Here is a 19,850-nt window from a genome sequence, read left to right on the forward strand (position 1 = left end):
ATAAGAACAATTTTATAAAAACACGAGCCTCAAATGGGTCAAAATTTAAGAACAAATTCAGTTTGCAATGCAAAATGCAATTTTGAACAACGTTTTTTCTCAAAAACGAGGATTTTCAGCCACGTGTGGGTGCTTTTTCGATGAATATTAAAACATGGCGGCAAATTAAGTTTGTCTCTACGCACTTTGTTGGCAAAAGAGTCCTGAACACCTCCCCAGAACAAAAAGCTAGAAATCGCACTGCTTATACCCTATAAATTTAAGAACAAATTAAGAACAATCTAGCCTCAGATTTTCGGAAAAATTAAGAACAATCAGCCTGAACTCAAATTTACTGGTTCTTATAAAAAAGAGTGTATATCAGCACAAGTTGTCCTCTTTGCGGCAATAGCGAAGCCAAATAGAAGTAATTTTTGCCGACAAACTAAGGCGTTTCTCACTCTTTAAGGGTGTGGTCAAAATATAGATACTCTTATATGCTGTTTTTATGCGTTTCTGTTTCAAATTTCATACTTTAGTGCCACACATTGAAAAGTTCGTTTTGGTACTGCAGAAATTTTGATACGTTACAGTTGTTGCAAAATAGTTAAAGGAAGAGTACACAAATTGCTTCTTTTGACCGGCAAAAAATCCTTAATGTGTCGACGGGTAAAGTTTTGTGCACATAGCCACATGAACGTGTAGTGAACCCCTGTGAGGAAGTGAAAGCTGAATCTCTTCAAAATGAATATCTTGCCGACAACACGTTATCACATTTTAATGTTTGGGAGTCCTACCCCCAATTCATACCCCCGTTGGTGTCTCCAAAATGGGCGACGAATTTATGCTTGGCGAGGAGTCGTGCCGTCTTTTTACTGCATGCTGCCCGAAGGCGATGACTTGTAAATGTACCCTCCCCTTCATGCTGGAAATTCCATCAATACTGCGCATGTGCTTAGAATGTCAACCGCTGAGGAAGGAAGAAGAAAGTATTAAAGAGATTCTTCCTTTTCCGCTGCAAGGAAGATAATAGAATTGAACTTTATTCTATGAAGCCTTCTCGGAAGCAGGCCTTCTGAAAGATTTTATGCGACCCAAGATTGCCCACAAGTTATATAGGGTATATTCCAAAGCAACTATAAATGCATGAAAGGGGGCCCTTGAAAAGGGATATGGTCAATTTTTCTTAAAACTTTAGCATTGATCTTTATTGAACTTAGTATATTTAATTCTTATCTTAATCTTTTTGGAGATTTCTGCGTCAGAGTACAAAGCCAATCTGTAACTTTCCTCTCCTTTTTCTTTTGTTTTTCTTTATTTTTCAGGTAGAGAGAGAGCAAGTCCAATCTGCCATTTGATCTTCCTATCTTGGTAGACCCGGCCTTCTGTTGAAGCGTTTGTGGACTCCTTCCATCTTGGATTCAAGGGCGTCACTTCATACTTTTCGTTGGATTGGGTGGCTGCATATTTGCCCTGCAGAAAACATCTTGCCCTGGCAAAAGTTGGCCATGTAAGGAACTGGCCCTCAGTTCCCGTAACACTAAACGATTCAGCCTCAGATTGCAGTCAAAGTTACAGTCAAAGCAACTTTAGACCAAAAAATGCATAACTTAGTTTTCTGGCAAGCGGTGCTTGTCTTTTTAGTTTTAGTTTTAAAATAAGACACAAATATCAAACAAGGGTGTAACCATAGAAATGGGTATAACACTTAGGTGAAAGGAGATCAGGATCAATTTAGAAATCTTTCCCATCCAACCCAAAATCACGCTGGCAATTTACACTACGTGTCACTGGTAGTCTGTATCATTTTACTTTTGGAGTAGACAAATTACAAGCATATCCTACTTTCTTGTTACAGTTCCATAAGAAAAACAACAAAACAGACCCTACTTCCCATACCCCTCTTAAGTGACGCCTCTGCTTGGATTTCTTCGCATGCAAAGAGCCATGTACTTCAGAGGATTACTTTGAAATCTAAGGTAATGCTCTGAAGTTTAATCTCCTGGAATTCCATTTAATCTACCTTATCACGAGCTTGTTAATTGGTTTCTTCGTTTCATCTCGGCACTTTTCAAACGTTAAATCTAGGATGTGGATGTGATCAAAGTTTTGCTTTCCAGAGAATAGATTTTCCCTGTTCCGAGAAGGATTTGCACGTTTTACCCTGTTCTCTACTGGAGATTTTGCATATTTCAACTTATTTATTTGAATCATTTGAAAAATATTAACATCACCCACAAAACTAGGTACATACACATTTAGTGAAATATATTCAAATAATTTCGAGAATCAAAACATTTTATGAAAAATAAAACCAATGAAACGGCTTTTTGTAATGAAAATTCCCCTCAGAATGGAAAAGCCATCTGATTATACCTATCAAGTAATCCCCTCATCTAGTTAACAAAGTTATTTTCAGCTGTTGTTATATCTGATCACAAGCTTAATCATAGATCTCGAGTCAAAGTTTTTACTGTAAAAACAGAGAAGGCAGAAAATGCGACGTGATAAGATTAAGGAGACAGACAGTTCAAGAAAATCTTCAGATTCTAGAGAAATAACGAAAAGCATTGAGTTTTTTGAGGCCGGGGTGCACCCAACACGTGTCTCCTCCCCCCCCCCCCCCAACTCTGGGAAACTGCTCTTTTTCAAGAAGTAACGTCTTTGCTACCCTGGGTGCCAGAGCCTTAGAGAGTCAAAGGATGAAGAACGGGGGAACGAATTGCGAAGGACAATAGAAGAGGAAAGGGGGGAGACGAGGCTCGTCTCTTTGCATAAGTGTCTCCTTTTCTGCGACACAATGCACAACTTTCTTTTTGTGCCCTTTCAACTTTGAAGCTGAAGTCCCTGGTAGTAGGGAAAGGAATGAAGAAGAAATGTAGAACTTTTATGAATATGGAGAGACTGTTTAGACACCTAAATGCAGGAGAGCTCTCGGAAGCTCCTTCGTCATGTGAACAAGTCCTTGATAAATATTAAGCGCTGTACTCAAATGCATTTGCAATTTTGTGCTTATAAGTTGCATCATAAGCAAACTAGCTACAAGGGAGCACGGGATATGTAAATGCCCGAAAGACCGAATTTGTAGAACAACACCAATATGCTAGACTTTCCCAAGGTCTATTTTTGTAATTTTTGGCTATTTTTTGTCCTTCGCCCTGTATTTTCTCCATCGCAGTTCAGATTTGCCCCTCGCAGTGGTACGAATGCTTTGAAGATTTAACAAAAACAGATTTTTGGAACGTCCACCATTATGTAGACCGAGGGGCAAATCACTCCAAAAAAATCTCGTACACCTTTTGTGAAAATACTATTGTTTTATCTGAAAATCCCTGGAAATCCTTTTGTTTTAGGTAAAATCTCGTACGCTATTTGCGAAAGTGAATTACCCCTCGATGCAGACCAGCAAGGCAAGCAACTCCTCCCCCAGCCCCCTCCAATCACGGCGACATTTGGCTTTTATTGCCACCCAAGATTTATATTCATATCAAACAGTGGTGTTACAGATCTTCCCCATGTAAAGGCTTACTTCATATTGCTGCTGTTGCTGCTTTCTCTACATATCATCGACTTGTTTTGCTTGATGCCAAATGACATGCGCACTGTTTCGAATGTCTAGCCTTAATCAGGGTTGTTTACAAGTTTATTTCTTGGTTCTCGTGACACTGTAAGCAGAGTTCTTGCGTGACTTTCTGTAGAACTTGAAGAGCTGTTTAAAAAATTAAGCTGCTAGGTTTCACAGAGCAAATGGGGATTACCCACTGGCATGCCAGATCAACAAGCAGGTGCTGTGTACCTATGCTGATCTAAAAAGGGCAAGATCTCTTCATTGCCTATACTGCAGGCACGAATTCATCTGCCAACACCGAAATTTATTGTTTCTCTTGAGTTATGTCAGCCTGCAGCACTGTGACGGCTTTCGGGGGAGCAGTTTTGTGCTGAGTCCTCTTTTGATGCAAGAAAGGCTTTACCCCTCGTTATCAACTTGAGCTCCCATCCCCTTCTTTTCTTTCCAGCACCACATCCATACGTTGCATACTTCCATTGAAATTATAATCTTTTCATCGCAGTCTTTTTCTAAGAAACTTAGGTAAGGTAAAAGGTGACCCTGGGGATAAGTGCTTCATATGATATGCAAAACAAAAAGCGGGGGGGGGGGGAGGGGGGGGAGAAACGTTCTACAATTGTTCCTTATGAGTATTCTGAGACATCAGCGTCCATAGTAAGGTAGGGTAAACCTAGAGCAAAAGCTGGAATATGAACGCGGCCACATTTTCAAGAGTGACATCAATGAAAATGAACAAATAAATGATGACCCTGTGGTTTCAGCACTCTGTTTATGCACTGCATTTAGACGTTAAAACAAATGTTTTCTCATCTTACAAAGGTATATTGACGAATCAAGGTATAATGTGTCTGTTGGAGCACTTAAATACGAAACTGTGTTTAGTTAGCACAAGAAGGGTTCAAATTTATAGCCCTAGTACACTCATTTTTTCATAAGAAACAAAAATCGATGTTGAGTACTCCAATTTCTTAATGTTCTGGAAATTTCAATACGCACTGTTTCTTAAGAGATTCTTAATTATGATGTCATGAATGATGTTATGAAATGTTCGTGACATCTTTTCACGTCAAGAGATTCGCTTTCGTTCTGACGCTGTATTTAGACGTTGGAATATTTTTATCCCTTGTGTCTTAATTTCTAGGCCATCAGAGCAATCATGTTCCTGGATTTTACAAAATGTCGTTGTTCTCAGTTTTATCACAATTTAATAGTTTCTTAATTTTTTTTGCTTCGAGTACTTAAGTTTCTTAATTTTTTCTGACTGTCCAGTACTCGTTTCTTAAAGCCAGTTTCTTGTAAAATGCGTGTAACATAGTATACCAAACCTATTTCTCTAAACACATAAATGTTCGGTTATAAATGCAAACTCTAGCCATCTTCTAGAAATCCATAGAATCCATCTGTTCTCCGATTGTTGAATTATGCCTTTTCTCACTCACTTTTTCAATGCTTGCACATTATTTTCATACAGCATTTAAACAAAATTAAACATAGATAAAATTCATTGACTAAAATGTTGTTAGAGGTAACATTCATTATCCAAATGTGTAAGCATTGTCCTTTCAGCAATTTCAAAGGCCTAGCGAAAATCTATACTTTTCACTTTATTTTTATTTTTCAGTTCATTATCAGTATTTGTCCTTCTTGTGAACTATTTTGTAAGAAACAGCAATTTGGTTTGTTATGGATTATTCAGTTTATTTTGCTTCTCGGACAGTTAATTTGCAATTTTATCAGCCATATTTTCAGCCATCTAGAAAGTGCATTAAAAGACTACTGAAAGTTTCTGTTTGCATTGCAGATAATTTTGTGAGTTTCAAAAACATTCTGTCTTAGGATTTTATAAATTTTGCATATAATCAAAACCATCCATGAACAAGAAAAACTTCCTGGCTTGTGTGTAGGGTTTCCCTAACCTTCCCCTGATATATGCAATCCAACTATGAACAAAAGTATAGCCCTTTATTCTCTGAGAATTTTGATACCTTTTTGCAATCATTGCAAGATTGCGATCTGACATGCAGTGTACACTCTTTTTTAAAAGAACAATTTTATAAGAACACGGGCCTCAAAACTGGTCGAAAGTTAAGAGCAAATCAAAAGCAAGCTGAGGCTGGGCTTCTGCAAAATGTAATTTTGAACAACGTTTTGTCTCAAAATCGAGGATTTTTAGCGATGTGTGGGTGCTTTTTCGGTGAATATTCAAATTTGTCAGCAAATTAGGGCTGTCTCACTCACTTTGTTGGCAAATGAGGCCTGAACACCTCCTTAGAGCGAAAAATCTAGCAATAGCACTGCTTATACCCTCTTAATTTAAGAACAAATTAAGAACAATCCAGCCTCAGATTTTCGAAAAAATTCAGAACAGTCAGCCTGAACTTGAATTTACTGGTTCTTATAAAGAAAAGAGTGTATTTGAAGGACAATGATTGTTCGCAAACCCACCCAGAATACAACTAAATAATTCAATATTTATAAACAATTACTATCACGTTAACTTATTGTCTTTACTACTTTTGTTATCATTACCAATAATCATAAATATTAGTTCTATCCTTTGTTTCTTTATTACAACTATTGGACTTGATATAAACCTATCCATTATCAGCAAAATTTGTTTTTATTTGAATACAATGCCAGGCATTGATCACGCAATGAACTTTCGTAAGGTTTCTAATGGTGATTTAAACTGTTATGCTTTGTAAACAAATATACCATTCCAGTTTCTTTTGCATAACTTAACCAAGACAATCAAATGCTTACCTTGGCTTTGATTTCAGTCTTCAAAAGATATGAAAAATTTACAATGCTAAACTTGGCTTGAAAATCTACAATGCTAAACAATGTTAAACTTATAAGTTAAGAAGCAAGAAATGTTCATTTAGTGCCTAAACATATGCATGGATAAAATGGGGTCATTAAAAGGTCAAACAGGAGTCAAGTGACTAATACCCACAATCTTTGAAACATGGAAGTGTCCCTTCGTTACAAAACTTAATCAGATAAGATGTATTAAGTAAAATCTTTGAAAGCTTAAATTCTTTAACAGCTTTAATTGAGGGTTGCGGCAAAAAAGTGTGTCAGAGATGTGGTAAAGAGGGGTCACTAAAGGGTATACATGAAAAAAGCCACTGAGCATTGATTTAAGACTTCCCTCTCTGCAATTTCTAAATGAGGAAAAGAAAATGGCTGTTTCTGGGGAGACATTGCTTAGGGGCAGTGGGGCTACAGTCATTCCAAAGCAACAAATTTGTCAGAAAATTTCGGAAATCCTGCTGCTTTGTCCGAATTTTCAGGAAACACATCGTTAGCCCCTTTCAAGTAAAATCCTAACGAGCTACATAGCTGTCCATTTATCAAAGTTAGAACTCAAGAACGATCACGAAGGTGCTTTGTTCACAATTTACCCTTGCCATTTTTCCAAGCGTCTTTTGTATGTAGTAATTGGGCAATCATCTTACCATGATTATTAACCATATTATTTTCAAAACCCATTTTCAGGACATACTAAAGCAAAACTAACGTTATTATTGGGCCAAACAGCAATCTTCGTTTATATTCTAGATTAAATTTTTCAAACCTTTCTGGATGGAAAGGATCTCAGTTCAAGGTTATCTGGATCCCTTCTCGAATATTTTCTTAATTTTCAGAAGAAATAATCCTTTATCTAGAAAACGAGTGTAAAAAGTAAAAAGAAGAAACGACCCTAAACTTGTTACTCAATAATTAGCAGAATCTCCGCACTCTGGATACATTTTGCCACGTCAATAAGCTAAAATGACCGCAGGATTTCATTTCAAGATTTGTGGCTGCTTCGTGCAACTTCCCTGGCACCGTAATTCTCTACCCTATGTCCGGATTATCAACTCTAAGCAACAACCACACGGTTGCGGTGAACTTCCAGGCTGACTTCCAATTCGGAAATTAGGAGCCCTGGAACCGGAAAACATGGCGGTCACACACACGACCGAATACCATGAGCAAGTTCTTTTTTGTCTTTTAGGCCCTTTTTCATGTTCATGGATGTAAGCCAAGCGGGATTGAAACGGTGCCAAAGCTAGGACATGTCTTCGCCGTTTACAAAGAGCTCATAACACTAAATGGATTCTTGTTAAAAATTGTATTAAATATACCTACAGAGATGTATGAATGAATACTCGGTTTAAAGCTAGGAGATACAAATTACAGGTCGTATAGGACATTTTCTTCTTTGAGATTTTCAATTAACACTTTTTTGCAAAAATTTTGAAAAGCCAGAGGCCACAAATAACTTTTTCTTGCAGAAAGAAGGTGGTCGTGTTGTGTCATCAGCATACATGACTACTTGACAGTTTTCCAGGCAAAACGAAAATTCATTGATATTAAGGATAAAAAGAAGAGGCCCAGGACAATATCCCTGTCGAACACCACAGTGTATTTCTTTAATCGTGACACAATACCATTGACAATACATAACTTTCAATAGAAAATCAGAAATGCACGTAAGAACTCCGTATTTCTGTATCTCCTATTGACAAAGTGAGGTAGATGAGTGAGAAAAATTTGGACCTAAGTGAACGAGTTGCTTCGTTACAATATCGGCTCTTCAGTCGTCGAATATAAAATCCTTATAGCGTAATGGAGTTTTCGTGGTGCAGTCATTTGGGTGAATAATCATACATAATTCGTTTGAAGTGTGTTATTTGTTTGATCTGAATACTAGCTAAGCCAAGACAACTTTAGGCCTAAGTTAATCAAACCAGCAAACAAATTATCCCCAGGAGTATTAGGGGTATGGATCCTAATTTGGCAATTGCATCGTGCAAACGCATGTGACTTTTCCTATTTGACATAACCTCTATTTGTCGCTGAATAATGTGTCAGAGTGCAGAAAGAAAAGTAAAAAGTCCTTTCAAAGAAAAGTAAAAAGTCCTTTCAAATGGCTTTAATAAGTCATTAGACAAAGCACGCAGAGCTAGGGATCAATGGCCCTCTGTCATACTACTATCCTGGCCTTCTTTTGACGCCCCTGATGTAAATTGGGTACGCCGAAGTATAAATAAAGAAAAATCTCTGCATAAATTAGGAGCAAGCATTCTTTTGCCCGCAACATTTGCAAAATGGATCACTTAGGGCATTATAACAATGCTTCGGGGTGCTAGCCTGTTCCTGCTCGTAACTGGAGGGAGTTAGTGTTTGTGAGACAATGTGAGACAATGGCAGTTCAAACTCATATTTCAAGCATTTGATGTGCGACTAGGCATTAAAGGTAAAAAAGGAACAACTGTCACTCAAAAATCACAACGAAAAATGAGAAGGAAACAAGAGACGTTGTGAAAATTTAGTTTAAAAAAAGCAAATATTTGCAAAACACAAATTGAGATCGAATCATAGGACAAAGATTGGTTTCAATTGTCGTTTGTATGACGTAACATCACAATTTCATGTACGTAAGAAACATTTTCAAAGCTGGAAATCAGAACAATCCTAACTGAGGAAGTTTATGGACCTCGATTTGTTAGTTCCTTGTTTGAACGGGAAACTCCCATAAGAACTAGGTCTTCTTTTCTAGGAAAACGCATTCTTCGAAATATTTCCTTTTTACTGAAGCTACACGAAGGCATATGAAAGTGAAACTTTACGGAACCAGAATTGTGATGAAAACTTTTGTGTTGAGGGTGGTCAAGGGGTTGGTCCCTTTGGTCTTCAAAATTAGCTACAGTGAAAGACCACACTCTTTTTTTATGAGACACTTTATAAGAACACTGAGGCTCGATTTGCCCAGAAAATAAGAACAAGGCTAGAACACGCTCAGCTTCAGATGAGAAATTTTAAAGAAAACAATTCGCATTTTGAAATTTATGTCATGTCGACAGAACAAAACTATGCAAGTTTGTCCATAAACACTAGCAGTCATTGTTTTATTTTAAACTTTACCCAGAAAAACGTCTTAGATCAGTAAAACGTCAGTAAAACAGTATGTAGCTTCTCAAATATTTGCGAAAAATCACTCTTAAAATAAGAACAACTTTAAGAACATTTGAGCTTAAAATTTTAAAAAAGTTAAGAACATCGAGGCTCGGCAAAAATTATCTAGTTCTTATAAAAAGAAGAGTGCAGTGACGTAAACCTCCCAAAATTGTCCAAAAGCAAAATTTTCCAACAATTGGCAAATAAATATATAATGATGATTCTTTTCTGTGGTCTAAGACTTGGGTAGGTATCGAAAATACACTCATGACCAAAAAAATGAGTTTATGGTTTGCGGGGTTTACTGTGCGCTGGTAATACTTGCTATAACAAAAAAAATTCTGAAAAGATTCTCGCAGCTACAAGCATGGTTTGTTACATTAAAAGTCAACTTTATTTCTTTCCCTAACCCCTCCCTCAAGTCTCAGTCATATTATTTCCAATTAATATGAACACATTGGCAATGTTTGCATTAAACAATGAATGTCGCCATTTACCTAATTTTTATGAAGATAAGAAACCATTCTCAATAAATAGCAGTTAAGAAGCAAACAAAACAACAGGTTCAACAAAGAAGCAACTATTCTGAATATTTCAATACGCTCGTACAATATTCTGCGATAAATTAGGTCGACGCTCCATTTTGCCTTTATGAAAAAGTGAACTTGCTAATAATTTAGACTATTTACATTGTCCACGTCAAGGACTGGGAACAAACACGTGACAAGGTACGGGCATAACCATGATGCATTGCAGCATCTAGGAATTTACCCATGCTTCCCATTCATTTTCATAACGGGAATTTGAACATCCAGAACAAAAAATTGTGATTTTACAGCGGCAAAAGAGGGAGCCGCGCGTAAAAAAACCCTGAAACTGTCATCAGAAATTTTAAGGAAGGGATCAGCATGCATAGTAAATCTCCACATTGCTTTATCAATATTTAACAAAATTCATTGCATGTGGAAAAATTAGCCCCCAAAAGCCCCACACCCGGGGGATCACCACGTGTTTGTTCTTTGCCCCCATTTAACGCATCAACCAAGGATAAACTATGCCAGTTGATAATAACTGTCAACCTTTATGATATAGTTTTAAAACGATCTATCTATACGAATTTACATGAAAACGAAGCTATTCGAGGAAATCAATCGAAACTTTGAATACATTTTGAAAAATATTTTAATTACATGAATGCAATTACGAAAGAAACAAACTAAAATCAAGATATCAAACCTTTAAAGTCGCAAATAAACATGGAAAACAAAAATACGACAGTAACAATAATCAATTTCAGCAAAATTAAAAGAAAGATCGCATTAGAAATTAACGGTATACAAAAGCCTGGATCACTGGGCCTGAAGCAACCGCCGGGCAATGGCTTGGGTTTGTGTGTCGTAAATTCTTACAACAAACAACTATTCTTGGTTGATTGTTTTGCCGTCGTCTTGTTGTCTTAGGCCTAGAATCCATATGGCCTGCAATGGATCTGGCTAAGACTTAAACCTTATTCAAGTGGTGACCACAGGTCAGTCACCTCACGCGAGAGGTTAGGTTACTGGCAAAGACATCTACAGTTCGACGTTAAACAACCGGGTGTTTTGGAAACGAAATATCTTTTCTCGTTGTTTTTGACTGAGAGCGTTGTGGGCGAGGAAAGAGGGCAAGACGACGCTTGTGAAACGACTCAAAAAGTCATATATTTCAAGCAAGCCAGCTTAGTCAATGAAAATGTTATGCCCGCATAACCAACAACACGTAACCCGAAGACCATTGCACCTGCAAGGAAGCTAGTTAAAATAGGCCCATGCCAAAAAGTCCAGTGATCTATTAACACCTGATATCAACTCAGGTACCTATTATTAAACCGGCACATAAATTGTCTAGCAACACGCAATTCACCGCTTGAAACGATGGAAAATCAATTACAACTCTACTTTAGTTAATTTGACTTTGATAAATACGACTTCTTATTTAAAATCGACCGTCCTAACGAATATTATATGTTTTAACACTATTAACTACCCTTTCAATCCTCAACTGAATAACAAAACCACATTTTTAATCACATTAAAAATGGTCCAAATTTAAGTTCTAACTTCGAAAATAGTAACAATAACAACAAAGATAAACACATTAAACTTATATTTGGGTTTTTAGTGAACGTTGAAAGAAAACAATAAAACAGCTAGGTTTGTAAATATATGAAATTTACTTTATATTCTATTTGCAAGTTTCCTTATACATAGAAAATAACTTTGAAGGTAGCCTACGTTTGGTAATACATCTGGCGCGCGGCTATCAACATAATATAATATGACAATAAAAATAACAATAATTTAATAACAATATAATGATAATAATACATAATGGCCATGATATGAAATATAATAATATAATGACCGCTTTAATGAAGACTGAAAGGGCACATATTAATTTGAAAAGCACAAGGATCTGCAATATTTATGCTATGACACACTTCGTTGACACGCTACCAAAATTTTCATTCATACTTAGGCCTAGTTTGGAAATGGCACGCAAAACGCGAAGCTTCATTTCTGCAAACAACTGAATATGAGGTGGTTGGAAACATTTAATCCTCCGATTAAAAATTCTTTTGTTCTATTTCAATTTGAGAATTTGGTTTTGTGTCAACGGCAGCCAACAAAAAGTGGAATTCCAGTTCCAAAATTTTGTTGGCATTGTCATTTGCAGTGGTGCCATAACCCGTTTGATTGCAATACAAAATTAGAACGCTGGGGTATACAGACGGGAGGCTGTCTCCGCAGAGTTGCCAACCTGAAACAATTGAACGATACAACTTATTTACAAACTTGCCAACCAGTGCCTACCTGTGAAAACCGCGATAATTATGCGAATAAACGCGACAGCTTCCTTCCAAGCCCTAGAGGCTCTCCAATTTTTAATAGAAATAGTATATAAAATCGTTTTAAAAAGACCCTTATGGTAACTGGGAATAAAGAATGGGAAAACCGCTACAAAGAGACGCGAGATCCCAGACGCTTTGCCGCGCGGTATCGTTTGTCAATAAAAGCGTTTTCTCTTCGGATTTCTTTATTATGTAAAATAAAATATGCCTCGTGTGTTACACGATGGTGTAGACAAAAAACCTGCAAAACTCAAAAGCCCTTGAATTTTCCATCATTTACCCAGCAATCATACCGCCCCCAAGGAAAGTTAGGTTAACATTTATCCGCCAAAAGGAAAGCAAGACAACCATTTATCTTTTCACTCATTCATTCATCCTTTCACTCATTACGATAAAAGAGAAGATAACAAGAACTATCCTTCGTAGAAAATAGATGATTCAACCATTGTTAAAGTTTCTCTTTTATAATAATAACCGACGCCAATTTCAAATGTAATTCATTTTTATAGCTGGACAAATTAAAAGATTTTAAAAGACCAGGAAACTATCAAATTAAGAAAATAATACTTAATCTTTCTAAAAATCACCAACATTTTCTCCTTTTATGTCATTAATTAACCTGCCTCAAAGAGCGGTTTTGTTTCATTTCTAGTCTAGTATGTGAAACTAAAAGCTCTTCATGATAGGAAAAAAGGTTCTGGTCAAATTTTTTTCTTTCTTCTAACCTTGCGAATATTTTAAAGCTTTCGTGACAATATAATTGTTTTATTTGCGTTTGTTTACAATCGTGCAGTCCAACCTACCTGCAACTAAGCCAACCAATCCAGGGAATGACCGATTTATAGCTTTCGTGTCTCACGGTTTTTAACAACAGTGGGAAACATAAATGCCGAAAGGCTTTCACAAATGGCTGAAGACAGACATATTCTTGTGTTTCTCAAAACCTGCGGTAAATTTCCCCCCGGTAACACGAGATAGCTGAAAGACAGCCCGTTCTGGTTCACCATTCATTGACGCGCGGAAACTGGGCGTTTTTGTTGCCCGAGGAAAAAATTTTGGTTTTCATAGCCAGACTTGAAACTAAGTTTATTTCAAAATAACAGCTAATTTCTGATCAAATGACAAAACCAAGTTCCATGACATTACTATGAAAGTCGTAATTAGGAATGGAAACATTCAAGATTGTATAACGACACATCCATGCGGAAATTCGAGACAAAATGCATGGCGATTAGATTTGTTCATAAAAGGAAATATTGAAACCAAAAAAATGGGATGTATCATAAAGTCCTATATTAAATTCAAAAACCAAACACTATACAAGCTAACTAAAGAATATCCTTGAAGTAAACGCCCATTTTACTGACACGCCCCTGATATTTACAACACGTGTTCAGCATCAACGCGGCAAAGTACCCGCATTCTGCGCGCGCTTTCGGAGACGCCCTAAAAAGTGGGTGGGACCCTCCTACTCTCCGTGGTGCGCAGAAGGAAATTTCGCTTTTCTTACTTTCATTGATTTGTTTTTTCGTGAATAAAATCGGTATTTTCACAGGTAAGCATGGCCCATACGACACTGCATACTGCATTTAAATCATTACGTTTTAAAATAACACTTACTTACCACTTGAGATCTCCAAAGTTGGCGCAAATGATAACGACACGTGCGGGCCAAACGTCTGAACAAAGCGCCGTTTAAGAATATTCAAAACGTTCAGTTTTTAAAACTCACATTGACTTGGTGCAACTCAGTCATTTCGGGGCCTTTATTCCTCGTGTGACCGGATCATAATTTGGGTGCCTTTTCGCGTGTTTGGTGAGATGGTCACTTCGCATGAAGCGCTTGTCACAAATTGGGCACGCGTATCTTTTTTCTCCTGTATGAGTGCGGTAATGTCGTGCAAGTTCGTCTGACCGCGCGAATTTCTTACCGCAGTCCGTCCAATTACAGTGAAAGGGACGCTCACCTGTGTGAGTTCGGAGATGTGCTTTCAAATGCGAGCTTTTCCCGTAAACTTTGGCACAATCCTTGTACCAGCAAATATGCATTTTCTTCTTCCATGCCAGCCTGACATCGCCAGTGTTTTCATAGTCACTTTGTTTCAAGGCAACGGCCCGTTTCCTGCCATTGTTTGATTTGGCAGGCGCTTTCACATGCGAGGAGCTTTTTACTTTCGAGCGGCTTTTATTGTTTTCTTCCAAAACATCAAGGCTAAAAAATTGTTCCGTTGTCTCGTTGGTATCGTCCATTTCTGTTGGGGAAGCAGTACGGCTTCTAGGAGGAGTGAGCCAAGGGCTTTCTCCGTCTTCTGAAGATTTCTGAATCTTTTCCCGGCCTTCTTTCAAATTGGCAAGAAAATCGGCAACAACTAAGTCTGAGGATTCATGTCTAGCTTTATCGTACGATGATGCCTCCAGGCCGGCCTTTTTGGTACATCCAGAGTTGGACATGGCAATTAAACATTGGGCCGCGGTGTCTACATCCATGTCGTTTGCTCTTCTAACCAACTCGATCGACATTTCGTTGTCCAACATGGCAATTCTAAAGAAACGGCCTAACTCAAGTAACGAACGAACCGGTTATTGAAAGCAATCAATAAAAAATTTCACCTGTGATTTTATCTGTTGGCAAAGGCGGATTCCGTAAATTTCCCCACGAGAAATCCTGCGTAGAAGAACCACCAACACTTTGACATAAAATAAACCACTTTGACTCTCAGTAAATTTTGCTCTATCGAAGCAGAATTGAGTCAGGCTAAACCACAAAAAGTTTGCTGCGTGTCGTGAACTTTTCCTTCGCCTCAGATTATCTTCAATTCCAAGATAAACTCATCACACAAATCAAAAAGTTTCTCTCGTAGGCTCCGGTAAACAACAACCCACCCTTGATATCCTCATCACAAATCTGCCCATTGCATGAAAATAAGAAGTAATAAAGCATGCGTTCCATCTACCGGCAGATGTCTCTATTGTGAACTAACTTTTGTCTGAAAGAACAATAAAAAAATTCAACCGGCCCTGCTGCTTCGGTGGGCGGGTACTAAACAAGAAGGATTGCGTCATGGAAAAGCAAGCCTGCTTGGTGATTCCCTTAACGGTCATCCAATCAAATGATTGCAGTCAGGGAATTCTCGCTCAGAAACAATACTGAAGGACAATAGGCACGTGTATTGGTACAACACGTAACCGGCTCACGAACTTTGATGAAAAGGAAGAAAATAGTTATTGATCATATGTTTATTCCGTGACGCAGTTTAGAAACGGCTGTCGAGATTTTCATCAAATTTTTTCAATTTGAGGCAAATTATAACAAAATTGATAAATATAGAGGCTGTTTTAGTTTGAGCATGTCATTTAAGATATTGGGATAGAATTGAGAGGCTGGTATTTTTGGGGTTTTTGTTGTCCTGTGGGCTACACCCCTTTTTAATTGTCACAGGATTTTTGACAAACGTAATCTACTCAATGATAAACGCTTTATTCAACTTTGATTGAATTTATTTAAACCAGAACATCAAGCTTTTCTAAATCAGGAACTAAAAATGCAATGAAATTTTTTATCTTTTCAATCATTTTTTCTATTTCATTTCATTTTTCAACATCATTTGAACTTCCATAATTGTGGCTACCCCATCAGTTCAAAAGGACTGCATTTTAGAGGGCCGTGTAAAGAGGTTTTTGCAAGTAAATAAATTATATAACAATTTAAAATTTAAAGCTAAAATATACAAGCTCTTACTGAAATGCTGAAAATGTTAAAATATCAAAAGCAAAAATTAGCATCTTTTAATTTTTTCAAAGATTTTGCCTGCTTGACTTCGAAATCAAGAGGTTCCAAACTACATCACTATTCCACGCCTACTTGATCTTACTCAAGTTGTATGACAATTTGATCAACACACGAATTCTCTTGATGGCATCCCCATTCGGGCAGCATGCCAAGAAATAGGCGTGATTCTCTGTAGTGGGCATCGGCGGTCATTGGCCCTCCTATTGTTGGCCTTATAGTGGCCCTCTGTTATCGTGTCAAATCAAAACAAACGGAAAACATTAGTGCTCGGGATGTAAACAGAAGGTTTCACTATGTTGTGTAAGGCGCATGAACAGTAATGCAGTGTAATGATTGCGTTTCATTTTCGTTATTTAGGCAGCTACTTAGAAACCAAACAAACAACCGGAAAATCTCCGTGCAAGTCGGCCCCATTGCCACACTTTCGTGTCATTTTTCCATTGTTTTAAATTTTATATAACAGGTAACAGAATGCATTAAGGACGGTCTCGCAAATTTATGGGGGCGTGGCAAAGGAGGAATTGACGGGGCTTCCCCAACAACAAAGAGAGGTGGAACTCAAATAGAAATGAAAGAGTCATCGAACGATCATCACACCACTCCAGAACAGAATCTTTTGGACCACTTTAAACGCGGCCTTTTAAATCTGTCTGGCTCTTTTCGTTTGTTCCAGGTTTATCTGACTGGGGTCGCCATTTGAACTAACTGACCATTCAAAATTTGTTGAAAGGAATCACATACTTCAATAGATACTCGGTGGCCATTTGTAGACAGTTAAAGGAAGAGGTGGTCATTAGCAAGTGATAATAGCGAAAACATTGCTTTCTTTGAATAGAGCCATCGCAGGTTCAACACTTTGGCAATTACAGGTGTTGTACAGCGTGCGCAAGTGGCAAATTTATCGTCGACTCCTTATTATAATCAACACCTCAATCATAATAACAATCATAATCCTGATATTACCTGATAAATCATTGTATTCATCATAATCATAATTACGATCACATTCAATGTCATAAAAATGACACTTATAATAGCAATGCATTCTTTTCTATAAGAACAATTTTATCACAATACAAGCCTCAAATTTGGTCAAAAGTTAAGAGCAAATTGCGAACAAGCTGAGTTGAGGTATTGTGTAGTGTGATTTTGAACAACACTGTTAAACCCTTTATAAAATCCCATCTCAGAAACCAGGAGTTTTTTGCCATTTATTGGTGCTGCTTTTTCGGTCAATTTTCAAGCCTGTCGCCAAAGGATGTCTCACTCACTTTGTTGGCAAGTGAGGCCTGAATACCCCCGAGAGCACACTTGCTAGCGATTCGACTGTATACACCCTAGTAATTCAAGCCCAGGGGGAGTCACTCAAATTTTTTATTTAGGGGGAGGTCCATCTGCAGTTATCAAAGTTCACCCAAAAGTATCGGAAACAATTTTTACAGACCCAAAAGTATCTGTTAGAATGTGTCGATAAGACCCAAAAATATCAAAATACAGAATCTTGTTGCTTAGCACCACAGTAATTCACAGTTAGTCAGAGTAATTCACAGTCAATGTTTCCTATAATATTCAGTTTAAACACATCTGTTCATTTATTTAATTTTTTGATATGTGTTAGTTTGGGTCCCCCCCCCCAACTAACAAGTGTTCCCTCTCCCTTTCCCCCTGTATTCATCATAACAATGATCATCATCATTATCAGCAACGTGCTCTATCATGTGGTTAATTCGATCGCGGGGGCCCCTCAGTTATAATAAACAAAACCCTAATCTCAGGAAAAACATTTTGGGCATTTGGTGCATCAGCCCTTTTCTTGACTGAGCAATAACTTTATGGTCGGTGTTTGTTTCCAGGGAAAAAACTGCCTAATGTTGGTTACCCCGAAAATTAGACTGATACACCTGTCACACAGTCGAAGGACTGTGTAAGAAGAAGTGAGGCGGGAGAAGGCAGGAGAAGGCAGGAGAAGGCAGGAGGAAGTGTGGCCATGGTGTGGCGTGACTCGAGCTGCATCACTGTGCTTAAACAAATATGCTAGGGCAAGGCCTTTTAGAAAACACCACAAGATAATTTGCAAAAAACTAATGTAACTTGATATCAACAGCCTACTGAGGACATACGTGTGGGGCCACCCGATGTTAGAAAAGGGGAATCCGCGCACTTTCCCCGCAGATATAAACACGAATTAAGCGGTTAATTCCCATTTTGATCCGGTCATCATTACGTGAAACAAACCATCAACTGGAAGGAGGGCTCTCAGAAAACATGAATGTTCTTTTGCCAGCTTGTTGACGGATTTCGAATATGATCCCCACGATACAAAGGCACACACGTGTCCACTTGTTTTTGTGGTTTGTTTGGAGGTGGCGACCTTTGGATGAATGCACGGAAGCAATTGGCATGCAACAACGAACGGGCATGTCGTACTACCCCTGAATGCCTGAGTTTGATACCTGCCGGGCACCTGCCAATAACCCCGAGCAACAAGAGGGAGGTAAAAGAGGCGATTGGCCGGGGGCAGAAACAGCGCTACGGGAGTGACTGGGGACACGTCCCCCCAGTTCTCGGTAGAATCGAGTTTATATGAGAAAAGGTTAGGGGAGGGGTACAATTTTGGCAATGTATTTTTATGATGTGTTCCTATAATTTTGAAACTGGCTTTACGTAACCAAAAGTTGGTTATGGGCTTTCCTTATTGGCAAAATTAGCGTTCCTTGTTGGTAAACGGGCCTTTTCTGACAGTAAAAAACGAGTGTCATAAAATTTTTTGCTTTGTGGTTGGAGCCTAACTTGTCTGGCGCCGCCCCTGGCCGGGGGCCATTATTTGGGTGCAATTGTTGTTGCTGTGAGCCCGGCCCATTCTTGGAGCCTACCAGAATTCTGGCCTTGCAATTTGGCCGGTAATGCGAATAAAAAAGAGCCATGTTAATGCCAACCCCTTTTCAGAATCGCGTCCCTTTTTGTTTATAAGCGCAACATTGATATCAGATCTTCGCCAAAAAAAGTTACAGAGGGTACTAGGCAACATAGAATCTGAAGTTTTTTAAATGGTACGTCTGCCCACCAACTGCAATTACCTGAGAAAATTGAATAAAGAAACTCATTTCTTTGACTTGATTTATCTAGTTCAATGGCCATCGTGATTTTATTTGATTGTTGCTGAATAAACGCTAGACCGTTTAATGAGGGCGTCACATTATATGTACACCAGCGAAGCAGATATCTTGGGTATGCACTTGTATTCATGTCGCAGAAACACCTGTTGTTTGCAGTCAACCATTCAATGCCGTTCAGTAAATATGAATCCACGTGCTACAGGTGTGTTACATAGAGTAGAGATATTCTCTGTGTTACGTGTATTGACACCTCTATCAATGCCGCGGCGTGATTTACGAACAAGGCCTCCAAAAGGCGCAAAAGACTGTGATCTTAAAGTTACTGAGTTTCATGTTAAACATTCTGCTTCTCCAGGGTTGTGATTGATTCATTATATCTAGACCCAAGGGTGTTGTCAGGGAGGGTATCCAAAAAGGGGCCTGTGTGTCCCGAAAGGAAGATTAAAAATGACTCGACAAGACGGTTGGTGTCTTCCTAGAACAGGTAAATCCCTTGTAGAAATTTCACTCCAGAGTTTAAAATTGTTGCTGGACCAGGGGCAAGTGTTCCCTGTTAAA

General features: G+C 38.2%; 1 protein-coding gene across 1 annotated transcript; it reads right to left on the reverse strand.

Moving 5' to 3' along the window:
- Positions 1-10,060: 10,060 nt before the first annotated feature.
- On the reverse strand, positions 10,061-15,429 carry LOC135687694 (uncharacterized). Its single transcript, XM_089114388.1, has one exon. It carries the CDS (start codon positions 14,919-14,921, stop codon positions 14,139-14,141), a length of 783 nt encoding a protein of 260 aa, XP_088970514.1. The 5' UTR covers positions 14,922-15,429; the 3' UTR covers positions 10,061-14,138.
- Between the last annotated feature and the right edge of the window lie 4,421 nt (positions 15,430-19,850).

The sequence above is a fragment of the Rhopilema esculentum genome, chromosome 20 (genome assembly GCF_057945365.1).
Source record: "Rhopilema esculentum isolate cy_ngs chromosome 20, ASM5794536v1, whole genome shotgun sequence".
In the NCBI taxonomy this organism is placed as follows: Eukaryota; Metazoa; Cnidaria; class Scyphozoa; order Rhizostomeae; family Rhizostomatidae; genus Rhopilema; species Rhopilema esculentum.

Coding starts and splice junctions, on each gene's coding strand:
- LOC135687694 (XM_089114388.1), bottom strand. CDS start 14,921: ATGTTGGACAACGAAATGTCGATCGAGTTGGTTAGAAGAGCAAACGAC.